Source organism: Felis catus, chromosome C1, assembly GCF_018350175.1.
Source record: "Felis catus isolate Fca126 chromosome C1, F.catus_Fca126_mat1.0, whole genome shotgun sequence".
Classification (NCBI taxonomy): domain Eukaryota; kingdom Metazoa; phylum Chordata; class Mammalia; order Carnivora; family Felidae; genus Felis; species Felis catus.
The window spans coordinates 163,258,798-163,286,112 of record NC_058375.1 but is presented as its reverse complement, the minus strand read 5'-3'; the positions used below and the strand labels follow the sequence as shown (position 1 = coordinate 163,286,112).

General features: G+C 38.1%; 1 protein-coding gene across 8 annotated transcripts in view; it reads left to right on the top strand.

The window, feature by feature from the left end:
* ATF2 (activating transcription factor 2) overlaps nucleotides 1-6,179 on the top strand; it is an 81,476-nt gene extending 75,297 nt beyond the window's left edge. For all 8 annotated transcript variants that reach the window (XM_045033966.1, XM_045033969.1, XM_045033972.1 and 5 more), the window contains one exon: nucleotides 3,600-6,179. In XM_045033966.1, coding sequence (XP_044889901.1) covers nucleotides 3,600-3,826 — 227 coding nt within the window. In that variant the 3' untranslated portion in view covers nucleotides 3,827-6,179. The remainder of the gene's footprint in view (nucleotides 1-3,599) is intronic.
* The last annotated feature ends 21,136 nt before the right edge of the window (nucleotides 6,180-27,315 follow it).

Here is a 27,315-nt window from a genome sequence, read left to right as displayed (position 1 = left end):
CATTATGGCTCCCATCTGACTTAACAACATAATTTCTGATAGAAGCTACTGAGTTCAGCATTATGCATCTATGATTTTCTTAACAAGAGAGCGCTCTTGAATTTTGATAGTTCAAAAAGAATATACAAATGATTCTATAAAATTAGAAGGAAAATGAATTCTTCCGTTGCATCCAACTAAAAATTTATCTCATCTGCAATTTTTTAATCCCATCAGTTTTATCTCTTATCAAGGTAGCATGTGCACAGCAAAGGCAAGCCAAGTTTTCATTTTAAGCAACAATTTATAAAGATATTTTTAAGGTATAAATGTGTGGGTTTATGTGCCATACCCTTAAATAAACTGAAAGTCTAGATTAATAAATGTTTAGGAAATACATATTATGCTAGGTTGTATAGACTGCAGGAATTGAATAACACATTTTGGACGTTTGGAACTATTCCTGCCTTTTTCCTACCTAGTCCTCTAGATAATCAAATGGAAGTAAAATACGGTTTTAGTATAAAATTAGTTCTCTTTAGCTCTTGGGAGATAATTGGATTTTGTATAAATTGTAAAGTAATTTCTGTTTTCAAGTTTGAAGGAGAAAATCTGACTTTTGTTTAGTAGTCAAGGCAGATGGATTAAGTGAGTACTTACATCTTGGAGAAAATGTGGGGAAGTTCACAAATACTGAACACTATGCAGGTCTTAGCACACAGCTATTGCTGATGGTGAACTGTAATAGTAGTTAAGACTTTCAAAACCTTTGTGAAGTCAAGGTTTAATAGAAACTAATGAATATTACAAAAATCTTTCAGATAAAGGTGACAGTATAAAAGCACACCGCCGTACGGTCTCACTTCTAATTGTCAAAGTCCGTGCATCCTAGGATGAAACCCCTCAGGCATGGGAAAACCATGACAGTTGGTCACCTTAAACAGTATAAAACATGAATGAAAATAGGAATATATTTTTGATGTTTGGATTCTATGAAAAATAAAGCACAAGAGTGATCTTATTACCATTGATTCCTATTTTCTAAATCTTGGAGCATAATTAAAATTGTATTATACTTGCTTCTGTAATCTTAATTTCATACATTAATGAAAATATGTATGAACATAGGTAGAAAACTTCAGAGCGTGAATTGTCAAACACTTGGGGTTTTTTTAGCTTTAAGTAGGGCTGAAAAGGGCTCTGTGAGTGCAGTAAGAACTCTTCTCTTTCTAGTGCTTATGGTTATGTTGGTGATTTTTCTCTCCTCACCTTCCAGAAGTGGACATAGGTGCAGGTATATCCCTTTATAAAAGTATTTTACATACATATAAAATGTATAATTACGCCATGTATAAATCGGTACCTGGTACTTTGTATAGCCTAAAGATTTGCTTTGCCTAATTCTGAAAGTCTGGAGATTAGCACTTGTCTTTAAAATGTACTGTTTTATGTTGTCATTGTCTGCACTCTGTATTTACATTTCCTTAGACCTCTCATCATAGATCAGCCTCTTTATTTTTAAATTTTTTATTTTGAGAGAGAGAGAGGAGTGAGTATGGAGGGGCAGGGAGAGAGAGTCTTAAGCAGGCTCCACGCTCAGCTCAACTGTGAGATCGTGACCTGAGCAGAAATCAAGAGCTGGACACTACTGACTGAGCCACCCAGGCACCTTCGCCTCTTGATTTTTGAAAGCTGGTGTATCCCTAGAACTTAACATTGAGAGGAAGGTCCGTTTGTTTTCATATTGAAGAAGAGACGTAAAGGGGACTGTACTCTTGTCAGTTTGAGTGCCATTGCCAGGGTTTGGGTTTCTTGAACACGTAACTAACTGTTCTGTTGGCTATGTGACTGAATTAGAAATATTTTATAACATTTGTTATTGCCTCATCAGAAAAGGATCCTTTCTACTTTATATAATTTTAAAAGGTTTATTGTGGGTTTTTTTATCATATCTTGAGGGGTGATTTTGCATTGATAGCAGATTTATAGAGAAGAGGGGATTCTAATTAATATATTTTTAAAAACTGCTTTCCAGAAAATGCATGGATTTGAGGCAAACTTGTCAAAATTCTTTAAGTCCTATATTTCAGAAAACTCTCAAAGTGAGTTTTATGTGAACTAAAATCAAGCTGGCCAGGTTTCTCCTCCTCCATCTCCTGCATCACAAATCATGGAATAAGTCCTGCTTCATAGCGTCCACAGTCTTTTAATAATGCCTAACTTTCAGAATAGGCACCTGGCCACCAGTAAGCAGGCCAGTCTGCATTGTCAGATTTGACAGCCCGCTTGTTACCTTTAAGCACTAAATAAAAATTACTTTAAAGCCAAGTGAAAAGAAAACGAGGGGTTTCTGGGTGGCTCAGTTGGTTAGACGTCTGACTCTTGGTTTTGGCTCAGGTCACGATCTCACAGTTTGTGAGATCGAGCCCCACATTGGGCTGTTCACTGACAGTGCAGAGCCTGTGTGAGATTCTCTCTCTCCCTCTCTCTGCTCCACCTCAGCTCTGTGTCTCTCAAAATAAATAAACTCTATAAAAAAAAAAAAGTACAAAAGAATACATCCAGTATGATACAATTTTCAGAATGTTCAAAAGTTAAATGCTACTTTCTAGGGATGCATACCTATTTGGTAAAACTTCGAACAAAAAACAAGGTAATGGTTAAAGAGCTATCAGAACAGTGATTACCTTTGATGAGGAGAAGAGCCTCCAGGAAGCATCATTGTTATTGGCAGTGTTCTCTTAAGCTGGGGGCTAGGTTCACAGTTATCATTGGTCCATGTTATCATTCTATAAGTTACGTACACTGTAACTACCGGTGTGGTGTGCGTATCAGAGTTTTCACTAAATGAAATTCCTGGATTTGATCCTGTTAAAATGAGAAAGATGTAGGAGATGCATTGTTCCGTCCTAAAAGTTGGTAGATTTTCACAAGTACACAGAATGCCTCTTTCTGAGTATCTTCCATTGTAGTTTCTAGAGTTTTATATAATTTTTTATTTGAATCCCAATTAATTTGTGCAGCTCTAACAGCTGGTGGCATTTAGATTCTAAATATTGCTCATTCTCATGTGTATGCATCATTAGAGTCAGGTGTTGTAATCACCCATTGCTGCCATCGATGGAAAGTCAGCCAGAATAAATATAGTTCTAGAGAATGCAGAGGGAGTAATTTGAAAATGCAATTTGTATGGAAGAATTCATTTTGTTTATGCGTGTGGGTATAAATTTTCTTATCTTTTAATAAGAATGGCATGTAGGCAAACAGACCGGTTGTGTTCAAATTGTCGCTACTTGGTGAGGGTCTGATTATATCTGTAAGAGGCTGTCTCCCAAATTCCTACCTGACTTTTCTTAACACTGTTGAGCAAACACGTCCTCGGCTCGGTTCCGTGAGCTGGGCACGCAGATGCTTCCGTGTGCATGGCGAGGCCTTCACTTGAGCTGCTGCAGGTAAAATCGGAAAGCCACCTTTTGGTTTGCTCAGTTCCAGTCATACCATCGTATCTAAATAACCGCTTTTGTCAAGCCCTGACTCTTTACTCTTGTGTGTTGACAACCTACTGATGCATTCTTACAGCTGTTTTTAAGAAACCGTGATTCTTCTTTTTTCCCGCTCAGCTGCTGATAAAGACGATAGTTCAGAAGACCTGTCCGTGCCAAGCAGCCCGCACCCTGAAGCTATACAGCATAGTTCTGTCAGCACATCCAATGGAGTCAGTTCAACCTCCAAGGCCGAAGCTGTGGCCACCTCAGTCCTCACACAGATGGCGGACCAGAGTACAGAGCCCGCGCTGTCGCAGATTGTTATGGCTCCTGCCTCCCAGTCACAGCCCTCAGGAAGTTGATTAAAAACCTGCGGTGCGGCAGTTTTAGATACTCATTAGTGACTTCAAAGGGAAATCAAGGAAAGACCGGTTTCCGTTGATGCGAAATCTGTGGTTGTAAATTTTTTTTTTTACTTGAAATTAAATTTGGCTCTAAAGTTGGTGTAGCGGCAGTTGATGATCAGCCTGAACAACAGTTTTTAGTCTCTGGAAAAAGACTGATTTTGCTTTTTTTATAAATATTGTTAGATTTATTAATTTTCTGTGCTCAATGTGTAAATTGTATTATAATTCATTGTGGTTTATTTCACTTTTAATTTGGTGGTGTTTTAATAAATGGGGGTGTTACTGAGTCTCTTCCCACTTCCATTTCTTTTGACCACCTCTTACCCTCAACTGTGATGGTAGTATTGTCATATCATTTATACCAAAGTTCTGCATCGTCCCTGTTGACTTTGTAATGTTAACAAGGTCATAAAGCACTAGCAAGAGAAAGATAGAAATTTGCTTTTAATCTTTTTGCCTTTTATTTTGCACATTATGCAAAAGGAAGAACATTAGAGACCACTTTTTAAGTGAGTGAAACGTGGTAAAAGACATACAGTGCTTTTATGCACCCTCAAACTAAATCAAGGTCATTCGTCGTGCGTTTTCTTTAAGATTTTAAGTAGACAGGAATTTTGGAATCCTCCAACATTTCAAAAGGACTATTTTTCAAGTCTTAAATTCAGTATTTTAAATCCTATGTTTTGAGGCTAATAAAACATGAAATTATATCATCTATGATACAGGGTTATCAGATAGCTAATAATTTTTTGAAATTAGGTTTTGGGTTTTTTTTGCAGATTTCAGGTTACAAACTGAGAAGTTTATGCATAATCAAGTATGGTGTGGTTGCCAGAAAAAGCCTAAAAATTACTTAGAAAATTTAAGGCTGTTTGCCCCCATTGTCTTGTACTTGCAAGCTAACTTGTACTTATTCTTGTGAAAGCACTGTCATCTTTTAGTAGCAAATTTTGATAATGTTTCTCGTGGGAAAAAAAATCAGTATCTATCTTTAGAACATTGTAATTATAATGTGGGAAGCAAGAGTGGGTGTGTGTGTGTGTGAGAGAGAGAGAGAGAGAGAGTGTGTGTGTGTATGTGTGTTATGTGTGTATGTTTCTTTCAATAGTTTATGCCAGCAGTCTTTGCTTGAATGTTTAACGATGCCTTCGGTGTGATGCTGGCCGATAGATGATTGCAATTTAAAATGTCATTACTGTGCAGGCTTGGATAACTAACATTCCATGATGTAGTTCGTTTCTGAGGAGATGATTGTAGGTACACTTTTCTCATTATCCAATCATCCGTGGGATACTGAGTTTTCTAATGTGCCATTATCTATTTTTATTCTCCAGTTATGTTCAAGATACAGTACAATATTTTAAAATAGACTAAATTGTGAAAAATAAAGTAGTAGACGTGTGTAAGAAAACTTTGTAAAATAGTTACGAGTCCTACCCAGTAGCAACTTCTGGCATTCAAGCAGGATTCCATTATGTAAATATCTGTAACGCATTTATAATAAGCTGTGTAGTCTGTTCTGCATCTATACTACACTATTTACGAATGTCTCGGTGCCATCTCCTAACGAGACTGACCTTTTAAAAACCTATGTCGAATATCCTTGGTAATTCAAGGAACTATCCCACCTGCCTAAGTTCCAAACTGGGAAACATTCAGATTATACAAATGACATTTCAGGACTTTTAAGTATGAAGATAATAGGATTTTTATTGTTTGGCTTATCAAGAGTGAGCGTTTTTAGTTGATAATTCTACTTCTAAATTTTTTTTTATTTTTAACTGATTTTGTAATTTAAAGCAATGAATTTCTGATCATGATTTTCTCATAGTTATGCTAAGGAGTTGATCTCAAAGGCACAAAATATGAATTCTGCAAGAAGGCAGTTTTTTATTATTGTAAGTTTGGATGGGTTAGGAAAAGCCTCAACTTTTCACTCTCCTAAGTCCTTCAGTACATTTTTCTTTCATTTTATTATTTATGCAAGTTAAAGTTTTTGGTAACAGGAATTCTTGCAACTGTAAAATAAAACTACATAGATGTAAGAAGTCATGTAAACGGTTAATGAACTTACCAAGGTTAGCAAAACTTTCATTGTAAATCAGTCTGTGCTCAGCAAATGAAAATCATTCTTAGTTGTATAAACACAAATTCCATTTTGACTTTCAGGATGTCGCACTACTTCTGTACCTAGCATTTTGAGTCCTTACATTTGCAATGTTACACAAACTGTACTACTTTCTTTTATGTGCAGTTTGCATGAGTAAACCATCAGAGAATAAATTCTATCTTTAAATTATGTTCATAATTTGCTTGTCCTTACCTCTCTTTCGTAAAGTAACAGCACTTGATAATATGCTTCCCCCCCCCCCCCCCCCCCCGGATGTTTGTTACCTGAGAAGAACCAGATAGTCTTTCTATTTCTGTGATAAAATTCAGTCCTCCTTAAAGACGTTTCAACTGCAGGGTGCTCAGGCCCTGTCCTTCTCTGGATTCATTAAGCCCCAGCCAGATACACTGAACTTTTAACTTTTGTCCCCAGCCACGAACATTCTCTCAACGACACCCATACACCAGTCCGCCCGCCTCTGGCATCTCTTGGCAACTGCCTGACAAAACATCTTAAACGTAACACGTCCAACGTTACGTGCCAACCATTATAGTTCAGTTACAACAAGTGTAACACGTCCAGCACTGACTCCTTAGCACCCCCCCCCTCACCTTCCCGTCAAGTGTGCTTCTCCAGCAGTCTTTCATAAGACACTTGATGACAGCTCCCTTCTTCCAGTTGCTTAAGCCAGGACAACGGTGGTGGTGTCTTTGATTTCTCTCTTCCCACCTCCGAACTATCAGGAAATGCTGTTGGATTTACTGTCAGAACAATCCAGAATTCAACCACTTCTCCCCCTGTACAGTGCTGTTGCTCTGTACCCTTATTATCGTTCACCCAATGTACTGTATCTGCCTAGTAACGGCCTCCTTGCTTCCACCCCTCCTCCTTCAGCCGATCCTCAGTACAACAGCTGGAATGGTACTTTCCAAATTAAATCAGCTTGTGGTGCTCCATCTACTCCAATCCTGGAGCAGCTCGCTGCACTCAGAGCTGAAGTCCATACAGCGGCCTGCAAGATGGTTTGTTCCCCATCCCGGTGCTGTGCTGGCTCTGAACCCCTCTACCTCGTTTTATTCAGTGAGTGAGAGCTACTCAGCGTGTCACTCGTTCTGGGCACATGGAATGCACCAGGAGCCCAAACACAAAAATCCGTGCCTTTGTGGATGGAGCTTCATTCCAAAGAGGGTTGGAGGGGTAAGTGTTGGGAACCACAATTAACCTACTAATACAAATGCTAAAAGTGGTCAGTGCTAAGTGAAGAAATTAAAGATGGAGAGCATGTGAATTGATATTTTGGTCTTGTTCAGATTGAGCCAATCTGAAGAGATGCAAAAAAAAAATCACATGGCTATTTTTTTAAGGTACACGTTCTAATGAAGGTACTTAATCTGGATTACATGATATTAGATAAAAGATTTCATGAAGACAAGCTGCTGATACCTAACAAAATTTGACGAAAATATTAAAAGGTCAAACTCATTGTTTGCATTGATTTGCTTCAGAGGACAGGAAAGATGATCTTGTCTCTGGCATGTACTTACTGTTAAATGTAGTTTTATTACTTCTACATCTCAGACTGTAGCGTTTAACACTTGACATTAAGAATTCACTTGTGAGAATATAACTATAGGAGAAATCTGTTCACTTGTAGGCCTTCATTTGTATAAATATACACTTGCACAGACACAGGGAAAAAAAAATGCCTAGAGAACACAGTTATCCAAAAATTTAGTTCTAAAAGACATTTAGAAGAAAACATTTTCTAGGGGCACCTGGGGCACTCAGCCAATCAAACATCCAACTTCGGCTCAGGTCATGATCTCACAGTTAATGAGTTCAAGTCCCACGTTGGGCTCTGGGCCGACAGCTCAGAGTCTGGAGCCTACCTCAGATTCTGTGTCTTCCTCTCTCTGCCCCTCCCCCACTTATGTGCTCTCTCAAAAATAAACATTTAAACAGTTAAAAAATTTTTTTAATCTGACATTTTCTAGATTATCTTGACCACAGGATAATGGTTACTTTTTAAGGCAATTCATACCCTTTTGTATCTCATGTAGTTATGAGAAATCGTTTCTTTAAACTATTAATACAAATTTGTTTCTGTAATTCTCTCCCACAGTTAAAAAAAAATACAGGTCTTTCCAAGACTAACAACAGACTTCTACATGGGTGCTCATTGAAGCTAAGTATCATGATCCTAGAGAGCTAGCATCTTTCTGTGTAGAGAAAAACCCACACAAAATTTAGAATGAGGACCTTTCTGGAAAAAGCAATCTACCATTTAAGTGGTGAGTTGCCAATTCCATGTATTGCCATAGAAAAAGCACAGTCTGAAAATGTTTCAAAATCAAAGGATTTATTCTGAAATAACAAAGGCCACGTGACATTGAAACCTACAATAAAAAATATACGCATAGTTTTATTCTATTGTAGCAGTCTAAAGTACAAAATCAAATGTTAATAGTAAAATAAATTATCAAATGTGTCACAGCACTCTAGAAGGGTTTCGTTATTCAATAATGGGACAGTGAGTTGCATCTTTTATCAAATGCACATGCAAATTTTTCCAGTGGCTTTCTGAGAAGAGGAAGTCATTAGTATATGGTCATGATCACAATGCCTTCCTTTGCCTCTTTATTTTGCATTAAATTTTAAATGTAAAGCAATTCCTTCAGCTAGAATGTGTTTAACAAAATGGTTGTCATGGTTTTATCATTACCTCAATTATTTGGGAAGCATTTTTAACTATGTCCGTTATGTTGAATAAAGGTTGGTTTGCTTTGTTCACTTACATTAGGTTTTGCATCCCCCAGCAAAAGAATGCTCTCCCAAAGAGGAGTTAAGGTGATGGAGCAGCATGGAGACCCTGAGCTTGTCTGGTCCCTGAAACACAGCTAGATCAGTGCCAAACAATTTTGAACCCTAGGAAACTGATCTGAGGATTCACACAACAATCTGCATAACTTAAGCCATAGAATTTGGTAGGTACATGGTACAGAGAGGTGAACTGGGGGAGAGGAAAGCTGCAGAGGGAAGGGAGGTGTTTTTGGCGGAGAGAGGACAGAGCAAGGGGGAGAGTGTAGTGTATCGTGATTGTGCGACAAAAGCATTCCCCAAAGCTACCTGGAGAGAGACACAGAGAGAGAGTGAAAACAGCCTGAGACTGAACAAGAAATCTGTTCCCAAAACCATTGATGGGGAGAAAGGAGAGGGTTTCAACACCACCAGGATTCTATAAACAGGGGAGTGCAGAGCCTGAAGTTCCGGACCTTAGTGCTGGGCAGTGCTCTGGTGAGGAAGCAGGGTGGATGCCCAGGAGCAGGCAGAGCAACCTGAGGGGGTCTGTGTGCCACACAGAAGCAGTTCCCCTACTTGGAGTGCATTTGGTAGAGGCCATACAGCCTCCCCATAGGCAAAGGTCCCAGTGAACCCTGAAGAGCAGCCATGTTTGCTTTTATTGGGATAAAAACACCAGAGTACAGTGAAACCTGGCAAGAGCTGTATGTTGTAATTTGCCATAATCTCTGAACCCCTGCCGTTGCACAATCACCCAAATGCTTCTGGGGCAAGCCGGCACCTGGCCATTGCTTAGCAAGACCCTCCACAAGAGAGTCGGTGTAGATGGGTCTAAGCCACAGTGGTCTCCGAAGTGTAGGGTTTTGAAACACAACTCCGTCTGCGATAAAACACTGGAAGAAGGTGCTGCCTGGCAAGCAGACAGCTTGGACAGGGACAGGGTAGAGGCGGGGAGGGGACAGAGGCCTGAGACAAAGGAGGGGTGCTTGATCACAGGTCGGTGAGGGCAAAGAGTTCCTGTGCCAGAGACTAGGGAACTGGGTGGAGCCATTTCCACCTCTCTCGTGCTCGCACATGTGCATACCAGCATGCGCACCACACTGATCCACCCCAGTAAGCTAAGCGGTGCCACTTAGTTGAGAATGGAGCCATTACACCAAGCCCATCTGCGTCCTCCAACCACATCCCCCAGAAGACCAGCACAAGATACTCCACCTGCTTAGTGTACAGACTGTAGAGTGCTCCACAGTTTCAGTTGTAGGGGAAACTGGATATAACTTCATTTGGGTTTCATTCTGTTTGCTGGTTCATTTATTTGTTTGTTTTCTTTGCTTCTATTTTTGCTTAAATTGTTTTTTTTTTCTCTTGTCTTTCTCTTTCTTGGATACAGAAAGATAAAATACTTTTTTTAATTTTTTATTTTTTCTAAATTTTTATTCTATTTCATTTTATTTTATAATTCTATTATATATTTTTTTAATTCTTATTTTCTCACTTTTTTCTTCCCTTTCCCTTTTTTCCTCTATTCTATCAAGCTACTTTCAAAAGCAGACCAAAACACACCTAGGATCTAGCTTCCTTTATTTGATTTTTGTTTTGTTTTTAATTTTTTAATTTTAACTTTATATTTTATTAATTCTTTTCTTCCTCCAAATGACAAAACAAAGGAATTCACCCCAAAAGAAAGAACAGGAAGAAATGACAGCCAGGGGCTTAATCAACACAGATATAAACAAGATGTCTGAACCAGAATTTAGAACCACGATAATAAGAATACTCACTGGGGTTTAAAAAAGCATAGAAGACACCAGAGAATCCCTCTCTGCAGAGATAAAATAAATAAAATCTAGTCAGGCTAGAATTAAAAATGCTATAACTGAGATGCAATCTTGCATGGATGCCACAATGGCAAAGATGGACAAAGCAGAGCAGCGAATTGGGGGTATATATGATAAAATTATGGAGAATAATGAAACAGAGAAAAAAGAAGGAACCAAAGGCAAAAGATCATAATACAAGACTTAGAGAACTCAGTGACTTATTAAAAAGGAATAACATCTGAATCACAGGAGTCCCAGAAGATGAAGAGAGAAAACAAGGGGCAGAAGGTTTATGTGAGCAAATTATAGCAGAAAACTTTCCTAATCTGGGGAAGGACACAGACATCAAAATCCAAGAAGCACAGAGAACTCCCATTAGATTCAACAAAACCCGACCATCACCAAGGCATATCATAGTCAAGTTCACAAAATATACAGACAAGGATAGAATCATGAAAGCAGCCAGGGAATAAAAGTCCTTAACCTATAAGGGAAGAGAGATCAGGTTCACAGCAGACCTATCCACAGAAACTTGGCAGGCCAGAAAGGAGTGGTAGGAAATATTCAACATGCTGAATTGAAAAAATATGCAGCCAAGAGTTCTTTATCCAGCAAGACTGTCATTCAAAATAAAAGGAGAGAGAGAATTTCTCAGACAAAAACTAAAGGAGTTCATAACCACTAAACCAGCCCTGCAAGAAATGTTAAGGGGAACTCTTTGAGTGGAGAAAAGACAAAATAAAACAAAAAAGACCAAAAGCAATAAAGACTAAAAAGGACCAGAGAACATCACCAGAAACCCCAACTCTACAGGAAACACAGTGGCACTAAAATCATGTCTTTCAGGACTCCCTCTAAATGTCAATGGACTAAATGCTCCAATCAATATACATAGGTATCAGAATGGATAAGAAAACAAGACCCATCTATATGCTGCTTACAAGAGACTCATTTTAGACCTAAAGACATCTGCAAATTGAAAGTAAGGGGATGAAGAACCATGTATCATGTTAATGGTCATCAAAAAAAAGCTGGAGTAGCCATTCTGATATCAGATAAACTAGATTTTAAAATAAAGATATAACAAGAGATGAAAAAGGGCATTCTATCATTAAGGGGACTATCCACCAAGAAGATCTAACAATTGTAAATATTTATGCCCCCAACGTGGAGCACCCAAATATATAAATCAATTAATCATAAGCCTAAAGAAACACATTGATACTAATACTATAATAAAAGGGGACTTAAACACCCAACTTACAACAATGGACTAATCATCTAAGCAGAAAATCAACAAGGAAACAATGGCACACTGGACAAGATGGACTTAACAAATATATCCAGAACATTTCATCCTAAAGCAGCAGAATACACATTCTTCTCAAGTGCACATGGAACATTCTCCAGAATAGATCACATGCTAGGTCACAAATCAGACCTCAACAAATACAAAAAGATCAAGATCAGACCTTGCATATTTTCAGACCACAATGCTATGAAACTCAAAATCAACCACAAGAAAAAATTTGGAAAGAACATGAATACTTGGAGATTAAAGAACATCCTAATAAAGAATGAGTGGGTTATCCAAGAAATTAAAGAGGAAATTTAAAAGTACATGGAAGCCTATGAAAATGAGAATACAACAGTCCAAAACCTCTGGGATGCAGCAAAGACAGTCATAAGAGGGAAGTATATAGCAATCCAGGCCTTCCTAAAGAAGGAAGAAAGTTCTCAAATACACACCTAACCTTACACCTAAAAGACCCGGAAAAAGAACAGCAAATAAAGCCCAAAACCAGGAGAAGAAGGGAAATAATATCAGAGCAGAAATCCATGATACTAAAAAATGAATCAATGAAATTTAAAGGACAACAACAACAACAACAAAAAAAACAACAGTAGAACAGATAATGAAACCAGGAGCTGGTTCTTTGAAAGAATTAACAAAATTGATAAATTCCTAGCCAGATGGATCAAAAAGAAAAAGGAAAGGACCCAAATAAATAAAATCACAATTGAAAGACGAGATATCATAACCAATACAGCAGAAATACAAACAATAATAAGAGAATATAATGTGAAGTTATAGGCCAACATATTTGTCAATCTGGAAGAAATGGACAAATTCCCAGAAACATATAAACTACCAAAACTGAAACAGGAAGAAATAGAAAATTTGAACAGACCCATAACCAGTAAAAAAAAAAAAAATTGAATCAGTAATCAAACATCTCCCAACAAACAAGAGTCCAGGGCTGGATGGCTTTCCAGGGGAATTCTACCAAACATTTAAAGAAGAGTTAATGCCTATTCTTTTGAAGCTGTTCCAAAAAAATAGAAATGGAAGGAAAACTTCCAAACTCATTCTACGAGGCCAGCATTACCTTGATTTCTAAACCGGACAAAGACCCCACTAAAAAGGAGAACTACTGGCACTTTCCCTAATGAATATGGATGCAAAAATTCTCAGCAAGATACTAGTAAACTGGATCCAACAATACATTAAAAGAATTATTCACCACAATCAAGCGGGATTTATGCCTGGGATGCAGGGCTGGTTCAATATTCACAAAATCAATGTGATAGGTCACATCAATAAAAGAAAGGATAAGAACCACATGATCCTCCCAATAGATGCAGTAAAAGCATTTGACAGAATACAGCATCCTTTCTTGATAAAAACCCTTAAGAAAGTAGGAGTGGAAGGGTCATACCTCAAGATCATAAAGACCCTATATGAAAGACCCAGCTGATATCATCCTCAATGGGGAACAATTAAGAGCTTTACCCCTAAGGTCAGAAACACAACATGGATGTCCATTCTCACCACTGTTATTCAGCATAGTGTTGGGAGTCATAGCCTCAGCAATCAGACAGCATAAAGAAATAAAAGGCATCCAAATCAGCAAGGAGGAAGTCAAACTTTCACTCTTCGCAGAGAACATGATACTCTGTGGAAAACCCAAAAGACTCCACCAAAACACCGCTAGTACTGATACATGAATTCAGCAAAGTTGCAAGGATATAAAATCAATGTATAGAAATTGATTGCAATTGTATACATCAATAATGAAACAACAGAAACAGAAATCAAGGAATCCATCCCATTTACAACTACAGCAAAACCATAAAATACCTAGGAATAAATTTGGCCAAAGAGATGAAAAATCTATACACTGAAAACTATAGAAAGCTTATGAAAGACATTGAAGATGACACCAAAAAAATGGAAAACATTCCATGCTTATGGGTTGGAAGAACAAATATTGTTAAAACGTCAATACTACCCAAAGCAATCTACATTTTCAGTGCAATCCCTATCAAAATAATACCAGCATTCTTCACTGAGGTAGAACAAACAATTCTAAAATTTGTATGGAATCACAAAAGACCCCGAATAGAAAAGCAATCCTGAAAAAGAAAAGTAAACCTGGAGACATCACAATTCCTGACTGCAAGCTGTATTACAAAGCTGTAATCATCAAGACAATATGGTACTGACAACAAAAAGAGACACAGATTAATGGAACAGAATGGAGAACTCAGAAATGGACGCACAAACGTATGGCCAACTAATGTGACAAAGCTGGAAAGAATATCCAATGGAAAAAAGACAGTCCCTTCAGTAAATGGTGTTGGGAAAACCAGACAGTGACATGCAGAAGAATGAACCTGGACCACTTTCTTACACCATACACAAAAATAAACTCAGAATGGATGAAAGACCTAAATGTAAGACAGGAAGCCAGCAAAATCCTAGAGGAGAAAACAGGCAATAACCTCTTTGACCTTGGCCACAGTAATTCCTTATTTGACATGTGTCTAGAGGCAAGGAAAGCAAAAGCAAAAATGAACTATTGGGACCTCATTAAGATAAAAGGCTTTTTGCACAGCGAAGGAAACAATCAGCAAAACTAAAAGGAATGAGAGAAGGTATTTGCAAATGACATATCTGATAAAGAGTTAGTATCCAAAATCTATAAACAACTTATCAAACTTAATACCCAGAAAACAAATAATCCAGTGAAGAAACGGGCAAAAGACATGAATAGACACTTCTCCAAAGAAGACACCCAGAAAGCTGAAAGACACATGAAAAAAATGCTCAACATCAGTTATCATCAGGGAAATACAAATCAAAACCACAGTGAGATACCACCTCACACCTGCCAAAATTGCTAAAATTAACAACTCAGGAAACAACAGATTTTGGTGAGGATGTGAAGAAAGAGGAACACTTTTGCACTCCTGGTGGGAATGAAAACTGGTGCGGCCACTCTGGAATACAGTATGGAGGTTCCTCAAAAAATTAAAAATAGAACTACCCTATGTATGACCCAGCAATTGTACTACTAGGTATTTGTCCAAAAGACGTAGGAGTGCTGATTTGAAGGGCCATGTGTACCCCAATGTTTACAGCAGCTATATTGACAATAGCCAACGTATGGAAAGAGCCCAAATGTCCATCAACAGATGAATTGATAAAGATGTGGTATATATATATACAGTGGAATATTAGTCAGCAATGACTAAATGGAATCTTGTCATTTGCAACAACATGGATGGAACTTGAATGTATTATGCTAAGCCAAATAAGTCAGAGAAAGACAAATATCACATGATTTCACTCTTATGTGGAATTTAAGATACAAAATAGATGAACATAGGGGAAGGGAAGGACAAAGAAGATAAAAACAGAGAGAGAGAGACAATAAGAGACTCTCAAATACAGGGAACAAACTGAGGGTTGCTGGAGGGGTGGTTGGGTGGGGGGATAGGCTAAAAGGGTGAGGGCCATTAAGAAGGACACTTGTTGAGATGAGCACTGGGTGTTGTTATATGTAAGTGATGAATCACTAAATTATATTCCTGAAATCATTATTATACTGTAAGTTAACTTGGAATTAAATTTTAAATCAATTTTTAAAAAAAAGGAAGGCTCTCTCAAAGGAGGACCTTTTAAAATTATTTTTGCTAATTTTCTAAAAGTATGTAAATTAGGAAGAAATTCTGTTTTCTATAGCTTGACAAAAAAAAGTTAAGCAATAATTATTTAATGGGATTTACTTAGCAGAATGTGTGATGAGAGTGTTGTCTATTATAAGTTTCTCAGAATTGGGAACAAATGCATTAGGTTTAGGAGGAAATAAAATTTGTTAATACATTATCTTCAAAAGTAAACCTTTTTGCATTAGCTATTATTACTGCATTATTTATCTTGTTTGATTTTTTTCTACCAATAATTTTTTAATTTAAACACGTAGCTAAGTTTCTCTGTCCAAAATTGTCCTAGGGTCTAGTTAAATAACATCAGTGAAAAATAAAATGAGGTAATACAACTATTCTAGCATTAATTAATTTGGACATTCAAAAAACCACTCAGATTATTATTGACTTTCCCCAACTGCTAAATTTTTAGGAAAGTACTTCTTTTGCATCTTAGTTTATTCAGCTCAGCTAATAGTTTCTGAAGTGACTTCCGGCGCCATGAGGCCATCTGCAAAAGCATAAACAGCCTTGTCAATAGCTCAACGTATTGCAAGCAAAACTCTTCAGACCTTTCCCATGATATTAAAGGCAAAATAAAGTTATTTTTTATGGACTAGGGTGTATTTGTGACACGGTAACATTAGGTGACAATTTTGAAAATAAGGTATCTTTCCACTATCATTTTCATTAATAAGTGTCCTACTTACTTGCAGATGCCATAGGAGTACCTCAAAAGTAGTGAGCTATTGTTGAAGAGGACATTGCTCCATAAGTTGAGAACTTGCATGAGAGACATCTGTAGGCCTGCCATAACTAGTAGTGCAGAGGCATATATAAAATCATAGATAATTCTAAAATACATTTTTTTAATATTTATTTCATTTCTGGGAGAGCAGAAGCCGGGGGGGGGGGGACAGAAAGAGGAGGACAGGGGATCTGAAGCAGACCCTGCACTGACAGGCTGACAGCAGTGAGCCTGATGTGGGGCTCAAACTCACGAAACAGATCATGACCTGAGCCGAAGCCAGATGCTCAACAGACAGAGCCACCCACGGGCCCCAGTTTTAAAATATTGTAACCTCTTGCTTAAAATTCTCCCCCCGCCACAATCTCTTACCAAAATTTCGAATATAAATTTAACTTAGGCTTCTGTTATTTCTCTTGCTGGTGAAGGTACTTATCAGTATTGGCCCACTGAATGACAGGCCATGGAAGAGAAGAATTTGGCTAGTAAGTACCAGTGAACTGCCACTTTGTGCTGAGGTGTTGGACTATAGGGCCCACAGTAGAAATAAAGACCAGGATCCTACCTTCAAGTAGAATCCGTTTGGAAAAAGAGCATACTTGTGACACCTATGACAGGAAATAATCCCAGTCTATAATTTAGGACACAGGCTTTATAAGTTCAGAAAAGGAGACAGACTAACATTAAATTTGAGCTTCACCTTAAATTGTGAATGAGATTGGGGTAGAAAGAAAACAAAGGTGAAGACACAAGTTTAGATAAGTATGTTCATAGGACAATGGAGAAATAGGAAAAAGATTAGGAATAACAAATGATGTTGCATAGCTACAATTATAGAGGGCCTTCAAAGTTCATTGAGACTACAAAACCTAGGAAACAATTGACTTTCCAAAAAGGGACATGAGGAAAGTAGTTTAAGAAATAGACAATAGGAAGGCTGGCCCACATGGAAACCAGCTGCAAATTGCAGGAATTCAGCCATGAGTTGTGATAAGGACTGGGAAAGAAGGGCCAATAAGTAGCTAAGGGAATGGGTGTAAGGAATATTTTGCAAGAAATGCCTATAGAATTTATAGACTAAAAGAGAGATGATGAAAAAAAAAGTCAGAAGACTCCATTTTTCAGGCTTGAAAGATGGGAATGGTGGTGTCACTTATAAAAATAAGTTGGGAAAGGGAGACAGTTTGGGAAGGACAGGTGAATAGTATTGTGGAGACTAAATGTAAATGTCTATACTCCATCAAAAAAAAAAAAAACTACTAGAAGCAATGACTGAATTCAATAAGGTCACAGGATACAAAATCCATATACAGAAGTCTGTTGCATTTCTATACACTAAGAATGAAGTAGCAGAAAGAGAAATTAAGAAAATATTCCATTTATAATTACACCAAAAAGAATGAAGTACCTAGGAATAAACTCAACCAAGGAGGTGAAAGACCTGTACTCTGGAAACTATAAAATATCAGTGAAAGTAACTGAAGATGATACAAACAAATGGAAAGATACCTCATGCTTATGGATTGGGAGAACAAATATTCTTAAAATGGCCATACTACCCAAAGCATTGTTGACACTGGAATAATACTAAAATTTGTATGGAACCACAAAAGACCCTGAATAGGAAAGCAATCTTGAAAAAAAACAAAACTGAAGGTATCACAATCCCAGATTTCAAGATATACTACAAAGCTATAGTAATCAAAACAGTATGGTATTGGCACAAATATAGACACATACATCAACAGAACAGAATAGAGAGCCCAGAAATGACCCCACAATTATATGGTCAGTTAATATATAATAAATGAGGTAAGACTATACAGTGGGGGAAAAGACAGTCTCTTCTCCATATGGTGTTCAAAAACTTAGGTAGCGACACACAAAAGTATAAAACTGGACCACTTTCTTACACCATACACAAAAATAAATTCAAATTGCATTAAATACCTAAATGTGATACCTGAAACCGTAAATATTGTAGGAGAGAGCATAGGCAAATTTTCTCTGACATTGGCCATAACATTTTTCTAAATGTGTCTTCTAAGACAAGGGAAACTATTCTAAAGCAAAAGTAAACTATTGGAACTACATCAAAGTAAAATGCTTCTGTACAGCAAAAGAAACAATCAACAAAACAAAAAGACAACTGACTGAGTAGGAGAGTATATTTGCAAATGATATTTTGAATTTTATCTCCTTATCAGATATATATGGAGAACTTGTAGAACTCAACACCCAAAAAACAAATAATCTATTTATCAAATGGACAGAAGACATGAACAGACATTTCTCCAAAGAAGACATCCAGATGGCCAACAGATACAGGAAAAGGTGCTCACCATCACTGATCAGGGAAATGCAAATCAAAACCACAATGAGATACCACCTCACACCTGTCAGAATCAAAACTCAAAAACACAAGAATTAAAATAAGTGTTGGCGAGGATGTAGAGAAAGGAATCCTCATGCACTGTTGATGGGAATGCAAACTGGCACAGTCACTATGGAAAACAGAATGGAAGTTCCTCAAAAAGTTAAAAATAGAAATACCCTACGACCCAGTAATTCCACTACTGAGTACCCAAAGAAAGCAAAAATACTAATTTGAAAGGATATATGCACCACTATATTTATTGCAGCATTATTTACAATAGCCTTATTTACAAATTATTTAAAACAGCATTATTTACAAATCACACACACACACACACACACACACACACGCACACGCACACACAATGGAATACTGCTAGGCCATAAAAAGAATGAAATCTTGCCACTTGCAACCATGGATGGATGGATCTAGAGGGTATAATGCTAAGTGAAATAAGTCAGTCAGAAAAAGACAAATACCTTATGATTTCACTCATGTGGAATTTAAGAAAACAAATGAATAAAAAGAGAAAAAAAAACAGACTCTTAAATATAGAGAACTGGTGGTTATCAGAGGAGAAGGGGGTGTGAAATGGGTGAAGGGGATTAAAAATACACTTGCCACGGTGCGCCTTGAGTGGCTCAGTCAGTTAAGCATCCAACTCTTGATTTTGGCTCAGGTCATGATCTCATGGTTCATGCGTTCAAGCCCCACATTGGGCTCTGCACTGACAGTACAGAGCCTGCTTGGGATTCTCTCTCTCTGCCCCTCCTCCACTCATGCACACAAATGCTCCCTTCCCCCTTTCTCTCTTAAAATAAACTTTTTTTAAAAAAAGGGTACATGCTCATTCATGATGAGCATTGAATAATGGATAGAATTGTTGAATCACTATATTGTACAACAGAAACTTATGTAACACTCTGTGTTAATTAACTAGAATTTTTAAAAATATAAATGTCCAGGGGGCACCTGGGTGGTTCAGTCGGTTATGTGTCCAAATTTTGATCTCAGCTCAGGTCTTGAGCTCAAGGTCATGAGTTGAAGCCCCGAGTTGGGCTATGTGCTGGCTGTGACACCTACTTCAAAAATCTATCTATCTATCTATCTATCTATCTATCTATCTACCTACCTACCTATTTATCTATCTATCTATCTACCTACCTACCTATCTATCTCCAGGAAGCACATAAAAATGTAATAATAGCCTCTATTGAGTATATTGTTTACTAGAGTACCTGCATTTATCTCATTCAATCATCATCACAGCCCTCTGATAGTAGTATTGTTTTAGTAAGAAAAAAATTGAAAACAGATTTAGAAGTTGATTTTTAAAGTCCTGAGACTGAATTAATTATCTTGAATTATTTGAAAGACAAGTTGTAATGGGAGACAGGCAGAAGATCAAGTCTTGAATATCACCAAATGATTATAATAAGAGAAAAAAGGGAGAGTGGTCAGAAGAGAACCAAAATAGTGTAATAACTTATTTCTATCATGCTCTACAATATATTAAGTACTTTTATAGATACCAACTTACTAGAACCTCTGAATCCTACGAAGATGGCATTATCCTTATTTTAAATAAGAAATCAACTTCACAAGTTGAGTTATTTAACCAATGTTACACACCCAACAAATGGCAGGATTAATATACACACCCATCTCCTAATCCAACAAAAGTGTTCTTTCCACCACAGACAAGAAGAGCAAAATTTAAAGCAAGTGGTTTATATGCAACAAAAAAGTCAAGGGTTGTGTAGATTTAAATTGCCACTTAGTTTAGCAACAAGAACGTCTTTTGTGACCTGTGGGACCACAGTCAGTACAATGATTTGAACAAGTGACAATAAGCTCATTGGCACTTGGATTTTCTCTTCCATCAGGGGATGGCAGAGAAGTCTTGGGCTCTCTAATTTTTGAAACTACATCCTCACATTAAAGGGGTATCTTAGGATCACACCCACAAAGAAACACGAAAGAAATCTTGTTTGTTAGTACCTAAATTCCAAGTTTAAAAAGTCTCTCCTGAAAAATGGAACACCCTTGCCCTGTGCAGTTGTGTTTCAATGTTTCAGCATGCTCCATCCACATGATCTAGAAAGCCACGCTAAGAAATTAACAGGATACATTTTGGGTACAAATGCAAAATCTCTCCAAGAGAACATTCCTGCAATCTGGATCATACTCAAGTGTCACAGGGAAAAAGAAAATGGCCCCGTTGAAAATGAGTATATATTAAAAACAAAAAAACAAACAAAACCTGCCACAAAATGCAGGAAAAGCATTTGACAAAAATCGACATCCATTTATAATAAAACCTCTCAACAAAGTAAATCTCGAGGAAAAGTACCTTCACACGATAAAGGTCATATATAGCAAGCCCACAGCGAACATCATATTCAGTGGTGAAAAGGTAAAAGCTTTTCCTATAAAATAAGGAAGTCCCAGCCAGAGCAATTAAGCAAGACAAAGAAATAAAAGACATCCAAATTGCAAAAGAAGAAGTGAAATTGTCACTATTTGCAGATGACAGGTATTAGAATAGTTGAAATCAGTAAAGTTGCAGGATACAAAACGAATACACAAAGATCTGTTGCATTTCTTTTTTTTTTTTAATTTTTTTTTCAACGTTTATTTATTTTTGGGACAGAGAGAGACAGAGCATGAACGGGCGAGGGGCAGAGAGAGAGGGAAACACAGAATCGGAAACAGTCTCCAGGCCATCAGCCCAGAGCCCGACGCGGGGCTCGAACTCACGGACCGCGAGATGGTGACCTGGCTGAAGTCGGACGCTTAACCGACTGCGCCACCCAGGCGCCCCAGATCTGTTGCATTTCTATACACTAGTAATAAAGAAAGAGAAATTAAGAAAACCGTCCCATTTATAGTTGCTCAAAAAGTATAAAATGCTTGGGGTGCTTGGGTGGCTCAGTCAGTTGAGCGACTGGCTTTGGCTCATTATGATCTCACAGTTCATGAGTACAAGCCCCATGTTGGGCTCTGGGCTGGCAGTGTGGGGCTTACTTGGGATTCTCTCTCCCTCTCTTTGCTCTCTGCCCCTCCCCCACTTTTGTTTGCTTTCCCTCTCTTTCTCAAAATAAAGAAACTGGAAAAAAAAAAGAAAAGCATAAAATGCCTAGGAATAAACTTAACTAAGGAAGCAAAGGACCTATGCACTGAAAATGATACAATGTTGATGAAAGGAACTGAAGAAGACAAATAAATGGAAAGATATTCTATGCTCACAGACTGGAAGAATGGAAAGCAATCAAGAGATTCAATGCAGTCCCTATCAAAATATCAATGGCATATTTCACAGAACAGAAAAAGCAATTCTAAAATTTGTATGGAACCACAAAAGACACCAAATAGCTAAGGCAATCTGGAGAAAGAAGAGCAAAACTGAGGCATCATTCTCCTTGATTTCAAACTATATTACAAAGCTATAATAATCAAAACAGTAGGACATGGCATAAAAACAGACACAGATCCATGGAACAGAATTCAGAGCCCAGAAATACACTCACACATATAAGGTCGATTAATTTACAACAAAGAAGCCAAGAACGTACAATGGGGAAAAGACAGTCTCTTCAAGCGACTGGGAAAACTGCAGAGTCACATGCAAAAGAATGAGACTGGACCACTATTTAAGCATACACTAAAATTAACTCATAAAACTCCTCTAAGAAAACAGACAGTAAGCTCTTTGACATCAGTCTTGGTGATGAGCTTTTGGGTGTCAAATCTTGGTGAGTTGACATAGAAAGCAAAATAAATAAGCAGGCTACGTCAAAGTGAAAGGCTTCTGCATGGCAAAGGAAGTCAACAAAATGAAAAGGCAATCTGTGGGCTGGGGAAAAGATTTGCAAATCACATACCTGATAAAGAGAAACAACCAAAACGTATCAAGAGCTCATACAAAGCAAATATAAGCAAGAACGCATATTCAATAGCAAAAGCCCAAAATCTGTTCTAAAAATGGGCAGAGGAACCAAATACACACTTTTTCAAAGAAGACATACAGATGGCCAACATCACAAATCATCAGGGAAATGCCAATTAAAACCACAATGAGATACCATTTTAGAATGGCTATCATCAAAAAGATAAGAAGTAACAAGTGTTGGTGAGAATGTGCAGAAAAGGGAACCCCTGTGCACTGTTGGGAATGTACATTGGTATGGCCGTGGTGGAGAACAGTACAGGGGTTCCTCAAAAAAAGTAAATTAAAAATAGAAATACCATATGATCCACAATTCCACTTATGGTATTTATCCAAAGAAAATTAACACACTGACTTGAAAAAACATTTGCACCTTCATGTTCATTATAGCATTACTTACAGTAGCCAAGATATGGAAACAAGTGTTCATAGATGGATGCCCATGTCTATCCAGTGTGTATATATACAGCCCATGGAGTACCGTTCAGCCATACGAAAGAAGGAAATCTTACCATTTGTGACACAGTGGATAAACTTTGAGGGCATTATGCTAAATGAAATAAATCAGATAGACAAATACTGTATGATCTCACATCTACGTGGAACCTTAAAAAATAAAATAAAACAGGGGCACCTGGGTGGCGCAGTTGGTTGAGCGTCCGACTTCAGCCAGGTCACGATCTCGCGGTCTGGGAGTTCGAGCCCCGCGTCAGGCTCTGGGCTGATGGCTCAGAGCCTGGAGCCTGTTTCCGATTCTGTGTCTCCCTCTCTTTCTGCCCCTCCCCCATTCATGCTTGTCTCTCTCTGTTCCACAAATAAATAAACGTTGAAAAAAAAAATTTTTTTTTAATAAAACAAAACCAAAGTGAAAACCCTGAGCTCAGAGATACAGAAAACAAATTGATGGCTTACAGGGGTAGGGGTGTGGGGAGATGGGCAAAATGGGTGCAAGAGGTCAAAAGGTACAAACTTCCAATCCAGTGAGGATATAATGTACAGCATGGTGACTATAGTTAATATTGTACTGTATATTTGAAAGTTGCTAAGAGAGCAAATCTTAAGAGTTCTTATAAGAAAAAAATGTTATAACTATGTATGTTAACTAGACTTGCTGTGATCATTTTGTGATATGTACAAATATTAAAGCATTATGTTGTACACCTGAAATGAGTATCGTGGTAAATGTCAATGATAACTCAACAAAACAAAAATCACTGGGTAAAAGTTGTATTCATTTTCTATTTGTACAACAAGCTACCACAAGCCTATCGGCTTACAACAATACCTACTTATTATCTCAGTTTTTTTTTTTTAGGCCAGAATTCTGGGCATAACAAAACTGGTTTCTCTGCTTGAGTCTCACAGGCTGAAGTCAAGGCGTGGGCTGGGCCTGTAATCTCATTTGAGGCTTTATATCCTCTTCTGAACTCACTGCTTATTGACAGAACTCAGCTTCCTAGAGATGTAGGACTGAGGTCACTGCCCTCTTGCGGGCTGTCCACTAAAGACTGTCAACTAAAGACCATTCCCTGCAACATGGCCCTCTCTATAATATGGCAGTTCGCTCCTTCTAGGCCAATTTGAGAATCTCACTTATTTTGAATCTGTCTGGCCTCATTTAAGGGGTCATCTAATTAGGTCAGCCTTACTCAGAATAATCTTAGTTTTGAGTAATTTCAAGTCAATTGATTAGGGGCCATAATTACATATATGAAATCCCTTCTCTCAGGTAGGTAACAGAACTACAGGAGTGATATCCCATTATATTCACATGTCCCACTCACATTCAAGAGGAGGGAATTATATAGGTTCTGTAAGGAAGTGAAAAAGAATGAGGAAAAAAATAGATACGAGCATCCAAGAGCTGTGGGATAATATTACATGGAGAATTTGACAGAAGTATTATCTGAAGAGATAAGGACCAAGAATTTTTCCAAAAATAATCTTTAAACCATGAAACCTAAGCAGATAAATACCAAGAACACCCCACAAAAATTACACCTAGACACATCACATGCAAACTGTTGAAAATTAAGTATAAATCTTACAGGAACCAGAAAAAAATTACACACAGAGGAAAATGATAAGAATTATGGCAGATTCCTTAGTCCCAAACTAAGCAAGCCTCTTTGGTGGCTCCTTTTAATGTGCTAGGGAGAAAACTGAGAAACACATATTTCTATATCCAATAAAAATATCTTTCAAAGCTGAAGGAAAAAGATGTTTTTAGATAAGCCAGTACTGTAAGGATTTATTATTAGCAGAGTCTCACTCAAGAAATGTTAAAGAATCTCCTTCCAGAAGATGCAATAAAACAGATGGAAACTTGACTTAACAAAAAGAAATGAAATTTTCTAGAAATAGTTAAAATGAATGTCAATCTAAAAGACATTTTTTTCTTATGTCTAATCACTCTAAAAGATTTAGACTGTCTAAAGCAAAAATAACAGCAATGTTTGGCAGGTTTATAACACGTGCAAAAATAATATATGACCACAATACCTCAAAAGAGGAGAATTTGGGATAATCCTATTTGCAAGGTTTTTATACTGCATGTGAAGTAGTAGGATATCATTTAAAGATAGACTGATTAGAAAGGATGAGGGGCGCCTGGGTGACGCAGTCGGTTAAGCGTCCGACTTCAGCCAGGTCACGATCTCGCGGTCCGTGAGTTCGAGCCCCGCGTCGGGCTCTGGGCTGATGATGGCTCAGAGCCTGGAGCCTGTTTCCGTTTCTGTGTCTCCCTCTCTCTCTGCCCCTCCCCCGTTCATGCTCTGTCTCTCTCTGTCCCCAAAATAAAATAAAACGTTGAAAAAAAAATTTAAAAAAAAAAGAAAAAAAAAAAAAAAGAAAGGATGAATATTGTAAAACCTAGGGCAACCATGGGGTGGGGGGGGGGGAGAAAGAGGTATAAATAATATCTTTTTTAATGAACTCCAACGGGTTGCAGTAGTCCCCTGTGCAGAACACCCCAGGACCCCCGACTTGCACCCATTTCAGCTATCCTGCCAAGGTGTCCTTTGCGTGGAGAGTCCTGGGACGTCAGCTTGCACCCACTTCAGTTTCAGCTGTCCTCCCAGGGAGACCTCTGCACATAGAGCCCCAGGAACCCCTATTTTCACCCACTTCAGTTCAGCTGTCCTGACAGGGAGCCCTCTGCATGGATAGCTTGGGAACAACCCCATCCCATATCCCCCTTAAGTGCCTCTGCACAGAGAACCCCAGGACCCCCTGGTTTGCACCCACTTCAACTTCAGCTGTCTTGTCAGGCCTCCTTCTGCACAGAGAGCCCTGGGACTGCACCACCTCATGCCCACTTCAGCTCCAGCCATCTCATCAGGGAGCCCCAGCATGAAGTATCGGGGGACCCCCTAGCCCACACTTAGCCACAGCTCTAGCCAGCCACAGTTACCAGGCACACACACAGTCTACACAGGGATGGCTATACACGAGACCATTCCCTCAAGTTTAGGGGAAGTAGCTATTCCACTTAATTCATAGAAACAATTATAGAAAGTTAAGCAAAATGAGGAGACAGAGGAACATGCTCCAAATGAAAGAACAAGACAAAATATCAGAAAAAGCTAAAGGAAACAGAGATAAGTAATACACCTGATAAAGAGTTTAAGTAACTGGAGAGAAGAGTAAAAGAACTCAGTGAGAACTCCAAAAAAAGATAGAAGATATTTAAAACAACCAATCAGAGTTGAAGAATATAATAACTAAAATTAAAAATACACTACAGAGGATCACCAATAGGGCAGCAGATGCAGAACAAATCAGCAATCTGAAAGCACCCAAGCTGAACAGCAGAAAAAAAATAATAATAATTTTAACGTTTATTTATTTTTGAGACAGAGAGAGACAGAGCATGAATGGGGGAGGGTCAGAGAGAGAGGGAGACACAGAATCCGAAACAGGCCCCAGGCTCTGAGCCATCAGCCCAGAGCCCGACGCGGGGCTCGAACTCACGGACCACGAGATCGTGACCTGGCTGAAGTCGGACGCTTAACCGACTGCGCCACCCAGGCGCCCCAATAATAATTTTAAAAATGAGGATAGGTTAGGGGAACCTGGGTGGCTCAGTCAGTTAAGTGTCTGACTCTTTATTTTGGCTCAGGTCATGATGTCACAGTTGGGAGATGGAGCCACACATCAGTCTCCATGCTGACACTGCACAGCCTGCTTGATATTCTCTCTTTCCCTCTCTCTCTGACCCTACCCCACTCTCCAAAAAAAACCCTAAAAAATTAAAGATAGGTTAAGACATCTCTTGGACAATATCAAGCAAATACACATTGGCAGTACAGGGATTGTAGAAAGAGAAGAGAGAGAGAAAGGGGAAATTTGAAGAAATAATAGTTGAAAACTTCCTTAACCTGGATAATGAAACAGACATCCAGATTTTGGGAATCTTAGAGGGTTCCAAACAAGAGGAACTCAAGGAGGTCCACACCATGACACATAATAATTAAAATGTCAAAGATTAAAGGTAAAGAGAGAATTTTAAAAGCAACAAAAGAGAAGCAAAAAGTCACACACAAGGGAAACCCCATAAAGCTATTAGCTGATTTTTCAGAAGCTTTGCAGGCTAGAAGAGAGTGGAATTCAAAGAACTGAAAGAAAAAAACCCTACAACCAAGAATACT